The sequence below is a fragment of the Achroia grisella genome, unplaced genomic scaffold, assembly GCF_030625045.1.
Source record: "Achroia grisella isolate CSIRO2021 unplaced genomic scaffold, CSIRO_AGI_Agris_v1 utg856, whole genome shotgun sequence".
NCBI lineage: Eukaryota > Metazoa > Arthropoda > Insecta > Lepidoptera > Pyralidae > Achroia > Achroia grisella.
This window is the reverse complement of record NW_026713045.1, coordinates 197,723-220,452: the sequence shown is the minus strand read 5'-3', so window position 1 is coordinate 220,452 and position 22,730 is coordinate 197,723. Positions and strand designations below refer to the sequence as shown.

The following is a 22,730-nucleotide window of genomic DNA, read 5'->3' as shown; positions in this document are numbered from 1 at the left end:
ACACAGATAGTCTAGATCCTGAGAAAGGACATAAGCTACTTTTTAACGAGAAATAAGGGTTGGAAGGGGTTACAAGGGGGATAAAAATGATGATGATGAGAATGATGATTTTTGAAGCTAGACTGATTTGAGTGATTTTTGAGACTGTTCATTAAATACTAATAAATATGATATTCAAAGTTTGTAAAGATGTTACCCTTAAATTTAACACAATGGAATTCTACAAATACCAAAAAATATACACAAAGGAAGGAAAAACATTATTTAATAGTTTTAACTAAAAGTAAATGAAGGTAGTACCAACTTTACTCCATCCAACTCGTGCAACCTAAACGAAACGACGAAAAAGGTAAAAACCTTTATATTATATATTTTATTTACCATAGAATTATTCCCGTTAAGTACTTTTTTTTATTTTAAATAACAATGTTTTTTTTAATTATGACTTGATGTTATGCCAAGCGTATATATACATCATAGTAACAAAGGCGAATTTAGGGGAATTGACGGTACTTAACTATAGGTACTAATACATAATATACTGCTATATATACATATATATATACTTGGCGTAGTATAACACATTACGCCAATTAGTCTTAAACTAAGTAGAACATGTACTTTTAATGGATGATTGTGGAATGGTGCATACTTAATTTATAATCTATTAAGTTTTCATTGAATGTACCTAAACTTGCGTCTTTCGACGTGGCTTAGAGGTTTATTACCTATCCCAACTTACGCGAGTTCAAATCTGTTATCTGATTGACATCAAAAAGAACCTAGTTTATCAATTCATATTACAGGTTGATTCCCCAGTGAAGAAAACAACAATAACAAACTTTCGGCTGTTTCTTTGCCACGAAATGAAATGTGGTCATGCCAAGTATGGCGCTTACCACGACGTAGACAATTGCCTGTCTACCCCATTCCGGGATAACAACCTGGTTCAATTATATTTTCAAACAATCCAGGAAACCATTGAATATACATCCAAATGTATTCAAAACGTTCCAGCAGTATAGAAGAATAATATATAATAAAATAATTACATTTAATAATAAAACAAATAATTTATTGAAAATACGACTTTCGAGTTAAAACCGAACAGAAAACCAAGGAGTAAAACAAAACTGAATTCATATTTTTATATTTAACCACTTTTGTTTCTTTTTTACATATATTTTGTACAATATTTACATTTTTATAAATTTATTTACATTTAACAGTCTTTTGAGTATCTAACTCTAAACAATAATTATTAACTTTTAAAGCATAAATCCTTAAAAAATATGATAAACGTACAAAACTGCAAGCATATTTTAAGTTGCCAAATAAACGTCATTAAAACGGACAATTGACACCGGGGTGTAAGAATGTACAGTTGTCGCCTTGGCGACAGGAACCTTTTCTTTGAAAGTATATACAAACAGCTTTTCGTCCTCCTCTGGAGTGGGCCCCACGACCTCTTTGTGGACCTTCCCAATTTCCTGAATTTTTCCCGCGCCAGTGTCCACCCGAAACACGTCCACGCATCGCGCCCCTGAAATTTCCGGGACTCGAAAATCCATCTGGACCGGGAGGACCTTGTGGTCCTGGCATGTTAAAATCGACTGGAAACATATTCTGTTGAATATTAAATTGATCAGGTGGAACAGGAAACATTGGATTAGGGCCACCGAACATTTCAGGTCCCATCATCATATTTTCAGGAGGAATTATCATACCAGGCGGTAGATTTGCAGGCGGCATTACAGGAGGCAGTGACGTTGGCATTGGTGGTAACATATTATGAGGCGGAATCCCATTTGGCCACTCACCTGGTCCCAGGTTGGGTCCTTGAAATCCAGGAACAGGAAATTGTCCATTTGGAAAATTAGCGGGAAATTGGCCCATATTTGTTGGGAACATAGACTGGACGGTTGTGGTCGTTGATGCTGGAGGAACATTACCTTTTGGCTCAGGCCATGGCATGTTACGAAAGTCACTCACATTATCTTGATTACCAGTTACATCTTCTAAAGGAATTATTGTAGGTTCAGAATAGGGGTGAGTTTCAGGTTCTGGTTCAAATGGAGAATCGGGAATCATTGATTTATGGAAATAAAGTGGCTGTAGTGTTCCTTTTTGCCGAATGGCTTGAATATCTTTCTCCTTGCTATTTTTGCCATATTCTACTTGAATTTGTCCCTCAGTATCAATAGGGATTAGTGGCCTCCAAATAGTTTTTTCTTCCATTACATCATCATTACTAAGATTTCTGCCTTTTTGGAAAGCTTCTCTTTCGTGAATTCTTTCCAAGTATTTCATGTCTGTGAAAGGTTTGGTTACATTAACTCTTTCTGTTTCATCGAGTTCAAAATATTGAATTTCCTCCAATTCAGAATCGGGTTTCCATTTAATGCTTTTCTTAGGGCCTTTTCTTTTATGATAGCATAAAACACCCTTTAACCCATTAATTATCATAGTATGAGGTTCTGAAGTATCCATTTCTTCGTCTTCCTTTTCATTTTTCGTCACGATATCGTCACTTTCATTATTTTCATTATGATCAGATTTTTCTTTAGTTTCTTCCGTATCTAAAGTATCTTGATAAAACCGAGGCGGTACAGATTTACCATCACTATTCGGACTGGTTATCGACGTGGGAGTATGAGGCGGAGATCCATCACTAGCAGCATTTCCGTCTTTGGATCCACTTGTGCGTCTTTTCCTTTTTTTGGGTTCCTTTTTGTTTGTTGCTGAAGCATTTAGTGCATCCATGAACATGTCACTTTCTAGTAACATCATTGCTGTAACAAACAAATGAAATAATATAATACAAATTTGTTACATACAAATAATAAGTACCTACATAATTAAATAATTATAGACTGAAAAAATATAGGTACCAATGAAATCTAAAGTGCATAACATAACGGTTATATGAAATTGCTAAGTAATACTAATTGGTATAAAATTATATCTCTAGCTGTAAGACCGAATAAAATAACGTCCCTTAGTAGTGATAATTCTAACGGCTTTCGCTTCACTATTTATATTTAAAAAGTTTAAGTAAATTACAAATTATTATGCATCATCTTGCATGCCTGTCTAACGTTTTAATCAAGAATATGATGGAAAGTCGGAATAAATATACTGATATAAAATAAAATTACCTAAAATTTACAAGTCGGACTCAAACTTAGGGTGGTTGAAAATATAATATAGTAAGTAATGTACATACTTGTAAGAATCTTGTTAATTAAAAAGTTAACTTATTATATTTATTCACCTCAAATTCATCAATTAAGAAGAAAGATATATTCGTAAGAACTTAGTTTACAACGTAATTCTAATAAGTAGTGGAAGTTGCATCTGTGTTCCTATCTCCGTTAAGTTGTTTTCAAATATACCTAAACGGAAGATTTAGTAGGCACATACTATTAGAAAACTTATATATATTTTATTTAAATTGAAGTTAAACATTTACCATATAAATAAACATTGGCTACGTGAATTAGATGAAGCTATTTCTCTATTTTTAGTGAGACGCGGCAAAGTTCAACAGTGCATATGAATATGAAAAAGATTAGTTAAGAAGTCCGATATTTTTACAGAAAACTTATTTCTCTATGCTGTGTATCTACTGAGTTTGACATGTTCTCGTGTATAGGTAGAAATAGGTACCTACCTAGTATTATCAAACTATATGCATATTAGGAATTCCATACCTTACTTTTTATAACTAATTATAGTTTTTTTTTTAAATAACTGTCTCACCATTACGACCTCTTATAAAGGCAAAAATATATTAAGATAATAAATTTGTATGAAAAACTGTTCAATTCGGGAGTAGTTCGACCGCGCGCGCTCACTCATTCGGGATTTGACTAGGGCAAGAGGCTGCCCGTGGCTGTACCAAAGTTACCTTAAATGAGTAAAATACTTATCTTTTTCTGTTCTGATAAATGTACAATTAAGAATTTTATTTTCTATTTATCATAAAATATTTTTTATTTAATAAGCGGTGGAAAAAAATGACGTATATAAAATTTTCTTGTCAAGATTTTAATAAACAATTATCAAATAGCGTTCACTTTACATTATAGCATTACATATCCAACGTGATAAAAAATGTCGTAACTCCTCTATAATTATAATGATAATTTCAACAGAAACTATTGACTAAGCATATATCGTTGTGATAAACTTGAATCAATGTGTTGAACTTTGCAATTATTGGCTAAGACAACAAATAAAATATGAGTAAGAGTACATCATATTAAAGTAAATATTGTATCTAAACTGGTTATTTTCTTTACACAGTAATTTATTTAAGTACAAGCTAGTCATACAGGAAAAGGGTATATTTCGTTCGTATCTCACGCCAGTAGTAGAGTACTCATGAAACTGAGTAACGTTAAATAAAGTGTAATTCTAAAAATATAGTTTTTTAACTTAACTCATTATGTGAATGGATTGTTTGTATGAAGATATTAAAAAATATTTTCAATTTTCGTTTTTAAGGAAATTTGTGTCATGAATGCTATCACTTGGCTGTTGACTTTGTATATATTCTTTACGACCTACCTTGTGTATTTAGAATTAATAGAAATATTTTTCTTAGAATAGATCCAATATGATTGCCCATAATTGCCTACACATACATCAGACGGAAAGGACCCGTATATTTCTCAAAAAGTTAGCCAGAAAAACAACGTTTCATTAACATTAACAAAATAAATCCTGTAATAATAATAAATTATAAGTGTAAGTATATACATATTCACACTATATTTGTACATTTAGGTAGTATAGTGTAATTAAAACACATTTTGCACTTTTCCATACGATCACGGTGGTGGTGTAGTTGCTTAGTACACTACTTCACGTTCCGAAGGTCGTGGGTTCGATCCTAACATAATCTAAAATTGCATTATAAGGGTATGGATGTTTGTATATAATGTAGATGTAAAAAATAATGTACCGAATACTTCTATTCTTCATAGAACTTGTACTGTCGTTTCAGATTAGATGACCTGTGTGAATATATATTGAGATTATTGTTATTTCTGGAAAATTACTACAAAAAATATACATTAACCTGTACCAAATTATATCCAACTTAGCTACTATGTAGATATATACTATGAACGTAACGTATATAATGTGACGTATTTTTTTTCTTACAATAAAATTAAAAAGCAATATCCGCTATTGATATGTTGTTTAAATATCACTAACTGTTAGGTACTAACTGTGACTAAGTAAGAAACATATATACGTTTCTATTTACCTCGGTAAAATCATTAATTTACACAAAAATTACTACAAAAAATATACATTAACCTGTACCAAATTATATCCAACTTAGCTACTAGGTAGATGTATACTATGAACGCAACGTATATAATGTGACGTATTTTTTTCTCACAATAAAATTAAGAAGCAATATCCGCTATTGATATGTTGTTTCAAATATCACTAAATGTTAGGTACTGACTGTGACTAAGTAAGAAACATATATACGTTTCTATTTACCTCGGTAAAATCATTAATTTATACAATTTTACTTGAAACCTTTCTCTTTCTATTTCCGGTAAGTAGTATACAAATAGATGCCTACTATACTACTGCGTATAAGTATGTACTTATATATCAAATTTAAAATATCATCTGCGTGAAGGGGAAGGATTCTAGTCCGAAAAATTATGCGTATTGAAATAATTTCATAAATCTATATATAAATTATTTTTCATTGTGAACAATTTTCTATTACCCAGTTCCACGACAACGACATACTTGTGCTTAACATTGTAGTCACAATAAATATTTTTATAGTAAGTATTTTAATAAAATTCTACTACACTACACTTCCGATTACTAATTAGCCATAGGTATCTACTGGATACCTACAGTCATGATAATTAATATAATTAATTTGAACAAATACAACCACAGAAACTAATAACAATGAATTTTTTTACGTCCGTCTGTTATGTATATATATTATTTTTAGTTTTTATTTATTTTTCCTTAGACAATTAACACAGCGCCATCCAGTCCCACGGTAAGCATAGCTTGTGTTATGGGTACTAGGCAACTGATATAAATACTTAGATATACATTTTTTTTGTAAATGCATACATATAGAAATCACCAAGACCGATACAATACAAATGTGATTGTATCGGTCCGGTTGGTGGTGAAGATGCACCATGCGAGGAATCGAACCCGCGACCATCGGAAGTAAATCGGTCGGTGTGTTTAACCACTAGACCATTGAGGCCGTCGTATTTATAGCTATGACGCAATTTCTTTGTGGCTTCTCAAGCCGATTTCGATAAAAATGTCCGTAATCATAACTTGAAATTTAGGAAAGATATAAAATACTTCCATCAGTGAAAGCGCTGTTTAATAACATAGTACGTATTTTATGACTAGATATTTGTTTTTGTTTTGACGTCAACTAGTTGCGTAAGTACGGAACTCACGATATTTATATTTACGGAACGAGTTATTAAAGGAGAAACATTAAGACGCGGTGCTATGATTAACATCAATTGTGTAATTCATTAATTAAAATAAAACGAAAACATACTTGGTGGTTCACTACGAATCATTTAAAATTAACAATGATAATTCAAACTATTTTATTTACCCGGCATAGACAGTTTATACGATCCGACCTTACTTTGTCAATTAAGTAACTTAAAAACCTGATTAAATTTAAATTTCGGAATGCAATGTACATTTCGGTGTAATTGCTTTTTTTTATTTTATGTGACCCTTTGTATTAGCCGCAGGTTGGAGCTAAGTATTACTATTTAGCTATAGCCTACCTACTACGAAACAATAGCGAAAAGTTACAAAAAATGTGAATATCATAGAATGATACTCGGTTCTAGGTAGCTACTTACCTACGCACTACAAAGGGCTTTCATTAACGCCCATGGGATCTAAAGATGCCACGTGCGAGATAAAGCAGATCACGGTAATCAACTAGTAACCTTGCGGTATTATAAACATTTTAAGTAGGTACATATTTAAGTCATATGAAAGAAACAAAAGGTTCACATCAGTTGCGACATTCAATCGCAATGAAAGTACCAATTTCTACCTATGTAATTATTAGAACAGAGTTCCGACACGCGTTATTTAGACGTCGCAGTCACGATTAATTTGCTATCTCAGTTAATATAAGAATGAGTTAAAAAGATTCACTAGTAGTAAAAGATACAAGGTGTTAAGTCCGCCATGTTTTTTTTTACCTTTATATTACGTGCACAGAAGTTATATATATATATATATATATATAAATAAATCTAAATTATTTGTTATACTTTCGTCCCTTTAAACTAATTATTATAAAAAAATTAAAAAGTATAGAAGGTTAGTCTATGTGTTATTTCAATCAATTACTAACGTTAATCTATTTTTTATGACGAATCAATTACAGTGACCAAATGCAATTTAACTTGCAACAAATAAAGAGCCAATTTCGACACTAATAATTATAAATTTACATCATGGAATGGTGTTTATTTTTTACTACCTTTTTCACCAAAATATAAATTTCAGTAAGTGCCTATAAAATACATTTAATAATTAACTTTGCTTTTAGTACCAACACTTGAAGAATTTATATGTGATAACAGGACTATCTATAGCGATAGTTTTCCGCTAATTTGTGTCGATACACATCGCAATGGAAACTTATAAATGAAATCCTGTAGATTTAGGTACTACGTTATGGTGCAGTCACTGTATGATTAATCGTTACGAAACTAGACTATTTATCGCAATTGAAAAAGATACCTCGGTCACACAGACAGCGACAGTTACTGTTAGCAATAAAATGGTTTAGAAACTTTCATAGATAGATACCGCGAGATATAAAACTAAGTTAGTCTAATCCTTATCGTAATAAGTTGGACAGTTCATACACCATGAGTGAATTTCATTAAAAATAGTTAAGTAATTTCTGAGTTTATGCAGGACAAAACTATTTTTATTACCGGATCGATTATAAAATAGTATTTCTTTAATTTGTCTCCGTAGTATACAAATCCTACAAAGATACACCCCCGCTTAGTCATCGAAACGTAAGACATATCTTCGTGTTCTTGTCGGTATATCAAACCTCAGAACTTTGCAAATGTGATGTAACAACACGGTAACCTAAGTATTGTACCAGATTCAATTAATAATTTACTCATATGTTCACACTGTGGTTCTACTATACTAAACAGGACCGACCCACATTTTGTACCATTATACCAATGGCCGATTAAAACTGTCTCGTCAATACAGATCCAAAAAATTTCCTCTAAAACTGGATTTCCAGTTAATGCACGTATTTGCGAGATTGCAGTAAGACAGATTTGGATGAAATTTATGAAAAAATATTGACGCAAATTCATTAATCTTTAAGTTTATCCATTTAGTCATATTACATGCCACAATGGACGCGGGTTATCGGAAATCATTATGTTTCCAAGATACCTAAATAAATAATATCTAGTGATTGGTAATAAAAGGAATAGGTGAAAAATGAATATAAAAATTAACAACTCATTGTGTACATATATAACAGTTTTATAAATTAAAATATTGTTAAATAATAGTTATTCTTGTAGCAATATGGCATTGGTATGAATGACAAATTATCAGAAATTTATAAAGCTATATTATTCCGTAGTAATTGAAGCATTAGTTTGGTCGCAAAAATATTGCTTCCTTGTGCATATGACAATACGATTTAATATTACATATTATATACATGCATAAATAGATGTATATGAAAATGTATTGCTATATTTTCTCTACTAAGAAAATTATGAGTAGGGTATAAAATTTGCTATACCAGTTCCTTACATATAACAACATAATTAATATGAACCGCCACCCAATAATATACGTTTTTGAAACAAGGATTATTGTAACCGAAATCTCGATTTTTATCAGATATAGGGTCGATAAAAAATATGATGACTATCTGAATAAAATTTTGAATATCTTATCTAATTTTAAATTCTAAAACAACACTTGAATATGTTTCTTCTGGAAGTCATAAGACACAGCTATGTATCATAAATAAAAAAATATATATTTAACGGGTAGTAGTAACGATAGTCAACATATGAAAACTAGAAAAATATTTTATGAATTTATCTTTGCATGCCGTTATTGGGAATAAGACAACAGTACGTATGGATATATTAAACATTCCTACTAATATAATAAATGCGGCGATCTCAGCTATTTGTAACCTTTTACGAAACGTTCACAAATAAACGGGTGATCTTAATGAAATTTGACATGAAAATAGATTGCCTCAAGAAATTTCCGGAAAGTATACGAATAGGTTACTGTTATTAAAAGTAATCGAGAAACAGGTATCTCATAAAAACCTAAGCGAAACGCAGCATTTTTATTTAATATATCTATTTAATTTCATGCCTTTCATAACTTAAGCCATTTATGTGGCTCAAGTTTTAATTTCTGAATAGAAAAAAGAATCATAAAAGATTCAAAATGGCAAACCGAGAAAAAAATATAAATCGCTAAATTCCTTTTTACTTTTACAATTAAAAATGGAATTGCATGTACAAACAAAAAAAATCTCCATTATATATTTTAGCTCAAGAAATTGTTAGTTATTAGTTTAGAGTATATTTATTATCAATTGTGCATAATAAGGCACCATCCATAAATTACGTCACTAGAATTTCACGATTCATTAACTCCTGCCATGACATTGTCACAGCTGGTCAATGTAAGACTCCCCTCTAGTATGACGACACATATATACTGATAAACCAGGTTCCAGTGTAATATGAGGCGACTACATTTTTAGTAGTGTAAACTGGCCGAAATAATTTAAACGTTATGTTTATATAGATACGGAAATATATTGGGGGTTTCTTTAATAGGTAGTTCAATTAATATTTTAATACTTATGATATAGGTGTATATATATATATATATATATAATTTTACAACGTGACGTCACTACATCTTAGATAGCTCCCGCCCCTTGTTACACTGACGATCTCCTTCCCCCTCAATGAGTAATGTAATTTATGAATGACCCGTAAAAGCTACTTAGTCTTGTACTAGATGCCCTAGTCGTATAATCTTGTCCTTCTAATTGTTAGAAAATATATGTATATTAATACGGTAGGCCTGCGAGATACCTCTAGCTGTTTCTGGGTTAGTTATGCTAACTTTAATATTGATCCCACTTAGTAGTCAGTATAGCAATTCATATATGTGTCACATAAATATAAGGTATACTTTGATGTAGAATACAATGTTTTAGGTAGTGTGATAATTGCTATCAATACGATAACAAAATAATTCTTTATCTTTTATACGTCTTTCACAAGAAAAAATAGAAAATTATGAGGTTATATGAGTGTTCGATAGTATTTTATAAACCACTACGATTTGTTAGCCAATATTCTACTACACAAACTGATCAAACTCTTAATCGAACTACATGCGAGTCGATTCTGAAGCGCCATGTAGTACTTATTAACATTGTAATAAGACTCATGAAATGAAAACAAACAGACTTTCATACAGATCTTTACAGTAGTGTAAACTACTGTTATTAATTATAGAGGTTTAGATAATTAGTGTATATTAGTATTTCTTACCTAATATATTTTACAAATGACTTCTATATCTTTAAATCTAACTTCTAAAAAACTAAGCATTAAAAGGACTTAAGTTCACGATTCGGTCATGGGTAATGTCCCTTACCATCACATACTACCGGCATTCTACGGTGCAGAGAATATAGAACATACAGTCTATGTTATTCGTTAATTCTATACGTGACTTTTCAAAATCGGATAAGTATTTTTCAGTTTTTCGTAATAGACAAAATGTATAATGTATGTAAATATTTTTAATTAAACCGCACGTTTTTAATCTGAACAATTGCTACTGCTTATAAGACACCAGAATAACAAAGACCGTATTCGAGCATGTCATGGCAATAAATTTTGTATATAGACAAAATGTATAATGTATGTAAATATTTTTAATTAAACATTTTTAATCTAAATAGTAACAAAGACCGTATTCGAGCATGTCATGGCAATAAATTTTGTATATAGAAGTATTCATATAAATAGTGCACAGTATCTAAAGGTATGATCACAGCATTATTATTAGGAACTTCTTTTTTTAAAAGTTTCCAGTTTTAACAAAATCTTTTAAATTGTGAACATGCAACAACTATTGGATAGATTCAATATTTATACTGCAATACTTAGCATATTTAGTAAATAATTTTGGAAATTACACAAAACGACAGTTATTTGCAACTTTGACCTGTGGAAGAATTTAGTTCTCAGTTTCTAAACTGTTAGAGAATTTTATTTAATTGCTATGCTTACACACGTGTGAAATTGTAGTGCATAATTTATATATATTTATACCCATGTCTAGGCTTCGATCCACGTAAATAACCGAGTCTTTCTAAGCGACTTCATATATTAGAGGGATCAAGTTCATTGACAAATTTTAAAACAGTACGCCATTGGGTTCATTGAATTATTCATTACATATTTTCTACAAATTTCATTAGGAATAACAACGAATTACTGATTTACAAAAAAATTGTAACAAGAATAGTAATTAATTTAAACTTATTTAACCTTTCAATTTTAGCGAATCAAAATTTAATGTAAATCATTCTTGATTCTAATAAGATTTAAAGAGCAAAATCATTTACTAAATATGCAATACGGCTGTCTGTACAAATACGTTCCAATCGCAATGCTACGAAACTTGCAGCCGAAAATCTTTTACGTTCAAAATAATTCTCGTTTTTACTTTCGCGTGATCAGTGTCTGGGTGCAATTGGGAAAGAATAATACTTACCATGCTTATTTCTGTCTTGAAGCAGGAATTCTGGATTATTATAGTCAAGATAATCAGACAGTGCTACTTCTGATATGCAAAATTCACAATAACTGTGGTGTGCCATGCATGGTCTGGACCGTACAGAATATTGCGTGATCAATCCTAAATTACATCGCACACAGAAGTACTCGTAATTGCATATACACAAACACAAAGGTGACGAGCTTGGTAATTCAGTTTTCTATAAATTATTTGTTCCAAATAATGAAGTATGATCAAACCATAAGACACATTCCTAGCACGTACCTGACAGTAAGGGAATTTAATTTGAACTGGCAGACCGATATGATAAAGAATAATGTATTGTCGTATTTAGAAGTATCACACTAGTTACCCTTTACCCTTAGTTTTCTTGATATGGTACAAATAATGCGAGTCGAACCTTTATAGTAGAACTTGAAAATTTATACTTAATTATGTTCTGGTCGCGAAATACAAAATATTTAGTTACAAGTATGTAACTAAGTTGGTTTAGCTATATTCATTAAAGCATTTATATAAACCATTCTATTAAGCTTTTCATTTAGACGGTTCTGTTGGAATGATTTGATTGAATTTTTTTAATTTCGCAACTAGCACTACTTAATATTATGGGTCACGGAGAAAATTACTGACTAAATCTAGATAGCATATTTTTGGATAAGTTACTGTGCGATTTCAAATAATTAAGCATTGTTTTATTTTATCAACATACATGTCACTTAAAGACCTTCATGGACACATAAACTATGTCTAATTGTTAAGCCTATAATAATTATTTATTGATTCATATTAGGCCTAAATGTATATTATTATTTACATACACGTCTGGACAGTTCTCTATTTTAATTTTTTACCGTTTGGAGTGAGAAAGCTACACAATATTATTATTGGAATTCTTGAAATCGAAACTAGTTAAGATAAGAACTCATGTTTTCATTTTATAAATAAAAATGCAGTTACCATATATATATAAATGAGCACCTAGAGAAGATATATTTTCTCCTATGGCAACAATTATTGTGATTATTGTAAGGCTTTATATTTTTTACTTCGGATCTCCCGTCATGAATGACGAAGGTCCACATCTGGAGCGCCGGTAGATTCCAACAGCCCTGTTGTGAGTGTGCGTCCTTAGATGAATCCGCAGAAGGTGCGCCAGTACTGTCATCACCTCATGCTTCAGTCTTTGAACAGATTCAGGTCAGTATTGAACGAAAGATTTGTATTGAATGTATTCAGCATTTATTTGCAAGAAATACTTTACAGGTGATAGACACTTTTGAACCGTTATGTTATACATTTTAGACTTACCAAAATTGAAATTGCAACGTAAACTATAGCTTTAACTGGATGCCATAGAATACAGAAAGGCACAACTGGCATAGATACCTGTAAAAATTAAATATATTAATAAAAAATCAAGCACAAATCTGATTAAATTATACTTACGTTTTGGTTTAGGAGGTATTAGTTTTATAGAACCAGGTTTCGATTCAATTGTTTCGACAGTCTTAGGCTTCTTTTCTGGTGGATTTTCATTATGTACAGGTGATGGTCTTTTAGGTATTTGTATTGTGGGTGGTAGAACAGGTGTGACCTTTTTATTTAATAGGGCTGCGCGTGATGGAGGAGGTTTAACCTCTTCTTCCAATCCATGTCTCCTAAATTTGGAATGAAAAGTTTTTACTGTTTTAGGTTTAGGGTCATCTGGTTTTCTAACTTCAATTGATATTGATGGTTTTTCCTTTTTTACATCACTCAATTTTGGTATTTTTCCTAATTTTTGTATAGATGGAGATAAAGGTTTGTCTTCAGTCTTTTCCGTAGATAATTTTGGTACCTCTTTTTCCTTTTCAAGTTTCACCTTGTTTATATCGCTATTGAGTACTATTTTACCGTTCTTGTCATCTTTAGACTTAACAGAAGAACTAGATTTATCATTAGTTTTCTTACCAATACTATCACTTTTAGATTTCGAACTATGAGAGGAATTTTTATGTTTGTCTTTTTCCTTGTCCTTCGATCTATCTTTACTACTATGCCTGCTTGAACTACTGCTTTTATGATTACTACTACTCTTATGTTTATCACTCGACGATGAACGCGATTTACTAGAATGTTTTGATGAATTAGATTTAGAACTACTGCTGCTGCTTCTGCTAGAAGATCTTTCTTTACTTCTAGTTTTACTTTTGTCTTTTGATTTTTCTGTATCGGAGGATCCATCAGATAGTCTACTCCCAGCATCATCCACCTGTGATATAACTTGCTTGCCTTCTTTTAAAGAAATCTTTAAAACGGGTAAATTTTGATCTTCCGCTTCTTCGTCTTTATTTTTAATATCTTTCTCTCTTTTAATTGCATTAGTATTCGTGGTTACATCAGATTTGGCAGCTATAAGTATTTCATTATCTGCTGGAAGTACGGTATTTTCAGCGTCGGATATAGCTTTAATCTTAATTTCGGAATTATCCTCATTTTTTATAGAAACAGAGTTATTTGCAAATTCCGATTCAGATATAATTTTAGCAATGTCGGACAGTAAAATAGGTTCTACTTGTTCTCCCTTCACAGTTTTGAGCCACTGTTCAACCAATTTAGAAGCGAGGGCTCTAATAGCTAAAACGGAAATAATTATTCAAATTATATAGTATTATGAAAAACCAAGACGTGGGCGAAACTAATTTGAATGATATATTTTGTAGCAAATAATATATAACATATTAATAGACAAAAGTATGTTGAGCTATTAGTAAAATACATGGTATGGAGGCCTGACACTTTAAGTCATACTGATGACGATGTCGTTGATGCTGCATATTGTATAGATATAGGCGGCGGTTACCACCTATCATCACGTGGGCCAATGCCAATAGCCTATTCAACATTCCAGTCAAATATAAATAAATATTATTGAGATAAAACAGCTAAAGCTAGAAATATATCAAAACAGTCGTAACAAATTAAAGTTAACATAACGACTTCTATAATAATGTTTTCCTCTTCTGTTTGTTCTTATATTCAAAGAAAATTTAATTTGGTATTAACATTGTATTGTGTACATTGTAATAAAACATATATATAATTGAAACATAACTTACCAAAATGATTACCATCCTTTGACAACTCCTTTACTAGTTTTGGGCAATTATTAGTTTTCAACCGCTCTATGTCTACTGGGCATAATAATAACAGTTCCAGTAATTCTCTAACAAGTGGCCAATTTTTAGCTACTATGCCTTCGGTTAACCACATGTGTACTAACAGCCAACCACCAGAGCCCATGAACATACGTAGTATTTCAATATCAGTACATTTTAAAATTTGTATGTATATACATTTTGATACCAACTTCTTAGAGAATTTGGTCATCAAGCTGTAAAAAAAAATACATAAAATATAAGTAATTTTTGAAAACAAGTTACCTTTCCAGTACGGCGAATGTCCGCTGCATTGTAGTAAAATGTTCTAGCCTCTACAATGCAGTGGATGTTCGTTTAGTAGTAATACAAAACATTTAAATAGTAGTTATATATTGCGGAAAATGTTATAATAATATATGATGAGTATTATCCAAAGTGGGGGTAGTTACAGGCAATTTAACTGTCGACGTATGGTAAATCTAACACTTGGTATATCCACATTTCACTTTCACTATATATATTCGAATTTAACGTGAAGGAGTGAGTCTACCGCTTTTCTCTCCAATTGATTTGGTTTGTTATCGGTGTTTAAATCAGGCATTTCGATCATAAAACAGTTATTTGGTGTTAGTTGAATTGCGCAAATGCGCAAACTTCATTCTATATTGCCCATACCCTCTTCTTATTTGCATACCACTGAATACTCTATTATTCACTTCAAGATGTTGATGTAATGTCATTGAAAAATAGTCACAACAATACCTAATTAGAAATTAAGAGAATGAATATAAAATAATTTAAACAATTAACATTATTATGGTTACATTGAAATCTTACTTTGCTAGTCTCTCAACTTCACCTCTGCTTTTGATTCCACCAGTGGGTGAAAGAAGTATACTGAGGCATTCCAGCAATTTAATTGGATCAATGCGTGGCTGAAACAAAAAAAAAAGGAAAGTTAATGTTTTGTAATTATATATTTATTTATATATGATGAGATCACAAACATCACCATCATTGAACATTTTAATACTAACTTTCAGCTGCAATCTCACTACTTTTGAGTCTATAAATTTTAAAATAAACCGTCGACCTGCGGCACTTTTATTATTATGACAAACAGATTTAAATGAATGAATATTTTTAATTGTGATGTAAATATAGTAACTTTATTCATAATATTACCAATCGATAGGTAAAAGGTTAGTTTATATGGGGGTCTATATAATATAAAATTATTTTTTTATTATTTATATTTCTAACAGAACAAATAATTTGGTCTGTTAGGAATATCTTAATAATATTATAAAACTAACTAGCTGTTTCGGCAAACGTTGTTTTGCCATATAAATTTAAGTACTAAAATCGCTATTAAAAAATAGGGACTGGTGGTAGGATGAAAATTTAGGGTTGTATGTATTATTAAATACCACTTTATAAAAAAATGTTAGGGTCAACCCTTATCACTTAAGGGTATGAAAAATAGATTGTTGCCGATTCTCAGACCTACTGAATATGTATATAAAATTTTATAAATATCGCTCAAGTCGTTATCTCGTTTCGTTTCGGAGGAGTATGGTAACTAACATTGTGACACGATATACATATAAGATATTATAAACGCGAAAGTTTGTAGGTATGGATATTTGATACTCTTTCACGCAAACACTTCAGAACGGATTTTGATGAAACTTTACAGTAATATAGCTTTTATTAAAATTTAATGAAAGTGAAACCGCGAGCACAGCTACGAAATAATAATTAAATGTGAGTAAAATTGATATTTTTTCTTTTGAACCGATGTTGCTGTACTGACACTCCTGTTGTTAATGCCAATGTACCAGTATGTTTTCTTTCTCCGTTCCCCGCTATTGGTAGTCACAACATAATACATACACATATAATAGATAAATAAATAATAACTTTACTAAATAATAATACCTTTCATTTACACTGAGTGGTACAAAATTTATGATAATTCCTTACATAGTCTCTAACAAATAAGTAAATAGGTTATTATTTTTTATTACATATATATTATTTATATAAATTGATAAATATTCAAGAAATAAACTCGACACATTAATGGTATTAGGACTTTTTGGTTTAAGTAATTGAATGTAGTCTATTTGTGTAGGATATCTAAGTGTCTTTAATTTTTTCTGTAAATTCATGTATGTTTTTATCAATAAAAATAAAAAAATATACTAGTATATATAAACGCCTTCTATATATATTAACCCACTTCAACTGATAGGACCGGACCGTTTAAATTATTATTAAATATGGCCTTGTAATAGACGAACGGAATGTAAAATCTCTGTTTGCCCTATGGTTGACTGAGAGAAAATGGCTTATGTACTGATACACAAGCCATTTTCTCTAAGGTTTCTACATTGAGGATACAATATCGGAGAAAATTTAATATATTTTATAACGAAAATTTAAATCAGGCAATCAATAAATGGAGAATAATTTGTTTTATTCTATTAAGGTAGTATTAGTAATTGTTAATTAAATAAGCGCCGCGACGGTTTTGTATTATCTGTACTAATTTTTAGTAATATTACAAATGCGAAAGATGCTCTGTGTGTCCGTCTTCCTTTCACGCCAAAACTGCTGGACCAATTTAAATGAAATTTGATACATAAAGTCTAGACAACGAGAAAGTACATACAGACTACTTTTTAATGCGATAAAACTGTTGTAAGGGGTTAAAATAAAATAGAGATTTAAAGTTTGTATAGAAAATAGTCGTATATGCTATGAAAACTTTGTTTTTTTTTTTATTAAATTGTTAAATATTTTTCATTAATTGGTCAAAGTTACTATAACACAAAGGCGCGGGCACTGCTTAGTTACATATTTTACAGACAGTGCATAATTTTTTAATGAATTTACGATGCACTCCAACTGACGGGGCATGGTCGTATTTCTAAACGCCGTCGAGAGGTTCTTATTTTTCTACTGGTGAAACTGGGGCCAACAACAATATAATAATTCATAAAGGGATAAAATACTGTTTTTCCTATTGTAGTTTGCTACCCCGATTTGATTTTATGGATTTCAATTTAAAAATAAATCAAATTTATAACGTATCTTATTCCTTCAGAGGTGGAATTTCAACACATTTATCCTGGTTTCCAAATGATGTACAATTTAAGGAAGTAAAGATCTAAATGTCGTTATTTCATAAATACCTTGGGTGTAGAATTATAAAATTTCGTTGTTTATTATCGAAAAGTGAAATTAAATCATAATATTCTAAGAAAATAACAAATTAATTTCTTAATTTATAAAACACGAAATATTTCTTTATATATTTTGATAATAGTCCAATTTTTTAAGTATAGATCTAAGGCCTTTGCTGGCTTAGGATTGAAAATTTCAAAAATATTTTCTATATGGTAATCTAATTATGAAAAAAAAAATATGATAATTGACTTCTAATTTTTGACCTTACTTACCATTGTTTGGGGTATTGAATGATCATATAGTCCAGTCCTTAAATTTTAGTAGAGGAACGCATCTTTAATACGACTTTAAGAGTACTAGCAGACACGGCAAACTTTAGTTTGTCAAATTAACTAATATGGCTATTAAAATAGGGGTTTAAGGTAGAAGAGTGAAAATTTAGGTTTGTATGTATTTTTAATGCCGAATAAAAATAATATTTCTAAAAGTTATGATTTTTCTGGTAGGTGGCCCATACCAAATAAATCAATTATTATATTATATATATTTTTTTTTTGTTATAATCATAACCTTGGATAATTTTCTATTCTCTGAGCTACCGAGTATACGTATAAAATTTCAGTAAAATCGGTTCAGTTGTATCGTAAACAAATAACGTGACACGAAATATTTATATTAAAATGGATTAACTTCAACCAGGAAAACAGGTTCACACTATGAAATTATTATATAATAATCGTCATCCAATTATTGTGAAACGATATATTAATAAAAACAGAAAAACGTTGTAGTGACGTAGCGAGCGTGAACTCTTTACGTGACTTTCGAACGAGATTTTGGTAGTGTTATGTAGTACAACGAAAATAAACGACCTAAAAAGAAGGTAAAGACAATTTGTCTTTGCGTGGTGAACTCTTCAAATAATCAAACGTGGTTAAACCGAACGATTCATAAAAGAAATGTTAGTTCTGAAGATTAGCCTTCACATACATACAGTCAAAATTCATAAACTTTATAATATTTAACTACAATTAAAGTTTAAAATTATTATAAGATTAATATGTAAGTTCAAACTAATTATTTCTGTCCATTCAGTTTCAATTTGAGGCCCTTGGTGGTCTAGCGGTTCCACACTGCTCGACTTCCTACGTACTTTACGTTCGTAGGTTCGAGTAGTCGCAAGATGCAAACATTTGTATTGAGAAGTATGATTGTTTATATCCATCTGGGTGTTTTCTATGTACATTATAAAAAAATCTAGTCAAGAATTTTGATTCATTGTATAGTTAGCTGTCCAATCTAGACAGTAGTTATTTTGATAAAAAAAATTATGACGTGCTTGAGACCGAAAGCTATTAATGAATGTATTTTATTTTATCTGCGTACGCGTAAGAAAATCTGCTTAGCTTGGGACTAGAAGGCGATTTTTAAATTGTCCTGGTTTATTGTTATTAATAGTAATTTCATTGGAACTTGCTCGTGCCCGCGACTTTCAACAAATAGTATTTAAAGGTCATATGTTTTAAAACATTTTGGAATATGTTACGGGAACTTTGGTGAAACACTTCAGTGAAAACAGTGAAAGCATTCAAATCCGTTTAGCCGTTGATTAGATTAGGAGTCCTCCACAAATTAAGTCACACCAATTTCAGTCATTTTTAACCCCTGTCACATAATAAAAGAAAAAAAATCGTGTTTTATATCTAAAATTAAAATGTGATGTAAGTAAAAATAAATTACTCACAAGTCTAACAGCATAGGAAGGTGGAAAGGGTCACACGTACTTTGTCACTCCTCCTACACCTACAATGTCACACTTTGTCCCCCCTTAACGTGTGATGTAATATATCAATAGATAAGGAACCATTGATATATTACATCGCGCAAGCAAAAAATAATTTTCAGACCTCGATTACATTACAAGATGTAATTACTTACATATTGCAACAGGATACAAGATCGTATGATTATATAGTATCAAAGAGTATTTGGTTTAATATTTTATTGTATTGTATGATGAAAAATTATTGCCAAAACTATTAGTATGTATATTATTGCAATTTTAAAATTACAACGAAATACACTATGAATTTTTAAAGTCCAGAATCCTAAAAATAAAAGAAAAAATGATAAACTGTTACTTTTCTTGGATTTTTTGTACGCCCGAGTGGCCGATCAATTATATACCAAGCATTCACGGCCTAAAAAAACACGCATAATGAAACAAATAACACCACGAGGTGACCTCATAGAGTAAAGCAGTCATCCCTACCCCTCCCCCTCCCGCCACTATGGGCGAATATTTTAAGTAAAATATTTTGTTAAAAAGAATATATTTTCATACAGAAAATAAATCCCTAGCAATATATAAAAACTTAATAAGGAATTAATGATAAAATGTCTATAGATTTACATAGATATTTTATCATTAATTCATATACATTTAGAAATGGTATGGTGACCGATTGATGAGTGACAAGAATTTTTTTTGTATGACACGGATTAACACTGTACGTCATGTGTTCGCTCTATAAAATGGCGGCGAGTACAAAGTCCATGTCTATTACATCCGCTAGTTCGATGTGTCATATGTATCTATTTTATGATCGTGGTAGAAGTTTTAATTTCCGTGTTTCTTTTTCGTTTTAATGTTTTATATATTCCCTCCAAGGATTCGTACACGATATGATAGGAATACTATGCGAAATAATTTCCTAATGTATTATACATACAACATAAAAATTAAATCATTACAATAATCAATACTGAAAAACTTACCATTTTTATTCATAAAGTTGCGACATATGACACGATAGAAAACTGCACAAAGAAACGCCACACCCTATTGCGACGCAACATGGCGGTACATAATGCGTCGTACTTGGTTACAAGCACGTCTACAATCACTATTAGTTATAAGTTATATCAGTTCAGATAGATTACTTTACACAATATAAAAAAATATAATCGTCTTATATCACGATTAAAACTAAATGTGTATATATACTACATATATGGGTAATATATATACACTTAATAATAAGTGTTAATTCAATTTGGAAATTGTTTACTTTTACTATAATAGTGTAATTCTGACAGAGACGTGGATTTTAGACTTAGGTTTTGCGATGTATATTTCAATAATTATTACACTTAGCAAATCAATGAGTTGGCAGAATTCCAGGCCAGGGACAGCTACGCCGTTCAATTCAAGAACACAGCCGTACAACGAAGAATGTGGCTGCAGAATGAAAGGAAACGAATGAAACGAATGATAGTGATATTCTAGAAAAAATTTACATTTCAAAGTTGCCAGCTTTAGAAAGTTTTTCCCCTAAATTATTTCAATATTTTTGTCCACGTATATTACAAAAGACATCATGCCCATTACACCACAAATGCCTCTCCTACTAAATTAGACTGGACCACCAAAATAACCAATAGACCCAAAGGAAGCAATAAATAATCAGTTTCGATTACGTAATAATAATTACAATGACATCGAATTCTATTCACAAAAATCGAATTGAATTACAATAAATTTAGTAAAAATAAATTTTACCGTAATTGTAATTGTGCAAATTAAAACAGTGACGAGTAGTTATTTGTAAAATGCAAAAGTAAAATAAACTTTTATAGTCTATTAGAACTTCAGTAATAAAACTGTGATCAAAGTACAAGGTTTGATTTTGTTTTATTATCTAAATGGATGGTAATTTTGTAATATATACTACATAGTATAAATACTTCCCCAACATCGTACAACGCACCCTCAATCACGTCGTCGTCACCAATTTAGCGGCCCCAACATAGCCGCTAAACATGTCAACCCCGCACGCCGTTATATCGAACCTAATTATAACAGATCTTAAAATTATTTTTATCAGCTCCCACAAACAGCGCAATCTCAAAAGAAGAGGCATACACTGAATAATACCCACAAGGTTTAGTTGAAGTTCAGAGTTAGGGAAGTATTTTTTAAATGTCCACATAGTTTGTGTTCTTAATACTAAAAATAATAATTACTTAATAACATGCAGCAATTAGTAATTATAGTAACTAGTATTTACAATAATGTAATTATAATAACACATTTCTTATTTATAAATATGTACATGAAAATTCAGTTCCTCCTATTAAAAATAGGTAAATTTTTCTCCAAATTATAGGAGAATCTTGCAGTTGATGGGGTAAATTGAACGAATGAGATGATTTCGTCAGGACGGAAAAGGAAATGATTTCATCTGAGCATAGAGAATTTGAAATCATTCATAGCGTTGCATTACATTTATTTTGGCCCAAAGTACCGGTAGACTCAATTAGTTCCTTTCTAAACTTTTCTTTAATATTGGTTAGGGTCTAATACTTTTTTGCGATTAATTGAACTTGCACGCTCTATTATATGCCCTAGTTGTGGGCATAGATTAATTACAAGTCCGGTTTTTATATAATTCTTTCAAAAAACACTGAAGGTGTGACATCAAATGG

General features: G+C 30.8%; 1 protein-coding gene across 1 annotated transcript; it reads right to left on the bottom strand.

Moving 5' to 3' along the window:
- Positions 1 to 1,157: 1,157 nt before the first annotated feature.
- On the bottom strand, positions 1,158 to 21,478 carry LOC131852600 (serine/threonine-protein phosphatase 1 regulatory subunit 10). The gene is made up of 5 exons (XM_059203285.1): positions 21,021 to 21,478; positions 15,885 to 15,982; positions 15,006 to 15,280; positions 13,354 to 14,523; positions 1,158 to 2,792 (listed from the first exon to the last, which is right to left on the bottom strand). Exons 1-5 carry the CDS (start codon positions 21,021 to 21,023, stop codon positions 1,345 to 1,347), a joined length of 2,994 nt encoding a protein of 997 aa, XP_059059268.1. The 5' UTR covers positions 21,024 to 21,478; the 3' UTR covers positions 1,158 to 1,344.
- Between the last annotated feature and the right edge of the window lie 1,252 nt (positions 21,479 to 22,730).

What these genes read in the sequence shown, in the direction of transcription:
- LOC131852600 (XM_059203285.1), bottom strand. An exon ending in AAAGGATGGTAATCATTTTG is followed by an intron (nt 14,524 to 15,005) that starts GTAAGTTATGTT and finishes TTTCCGTTTTAG; the next exon opens with CTATTAGAGCCCTCGCTTCT. An exon ending in AATACCTCCTAAACCAAAAC is followed by an intron (nt 2,793 to 13,353) that starts GTAAGTATAATT and finishes TGTTTGTTACAG; the next exon opens with CAATGATGTTACTAGAAAGT.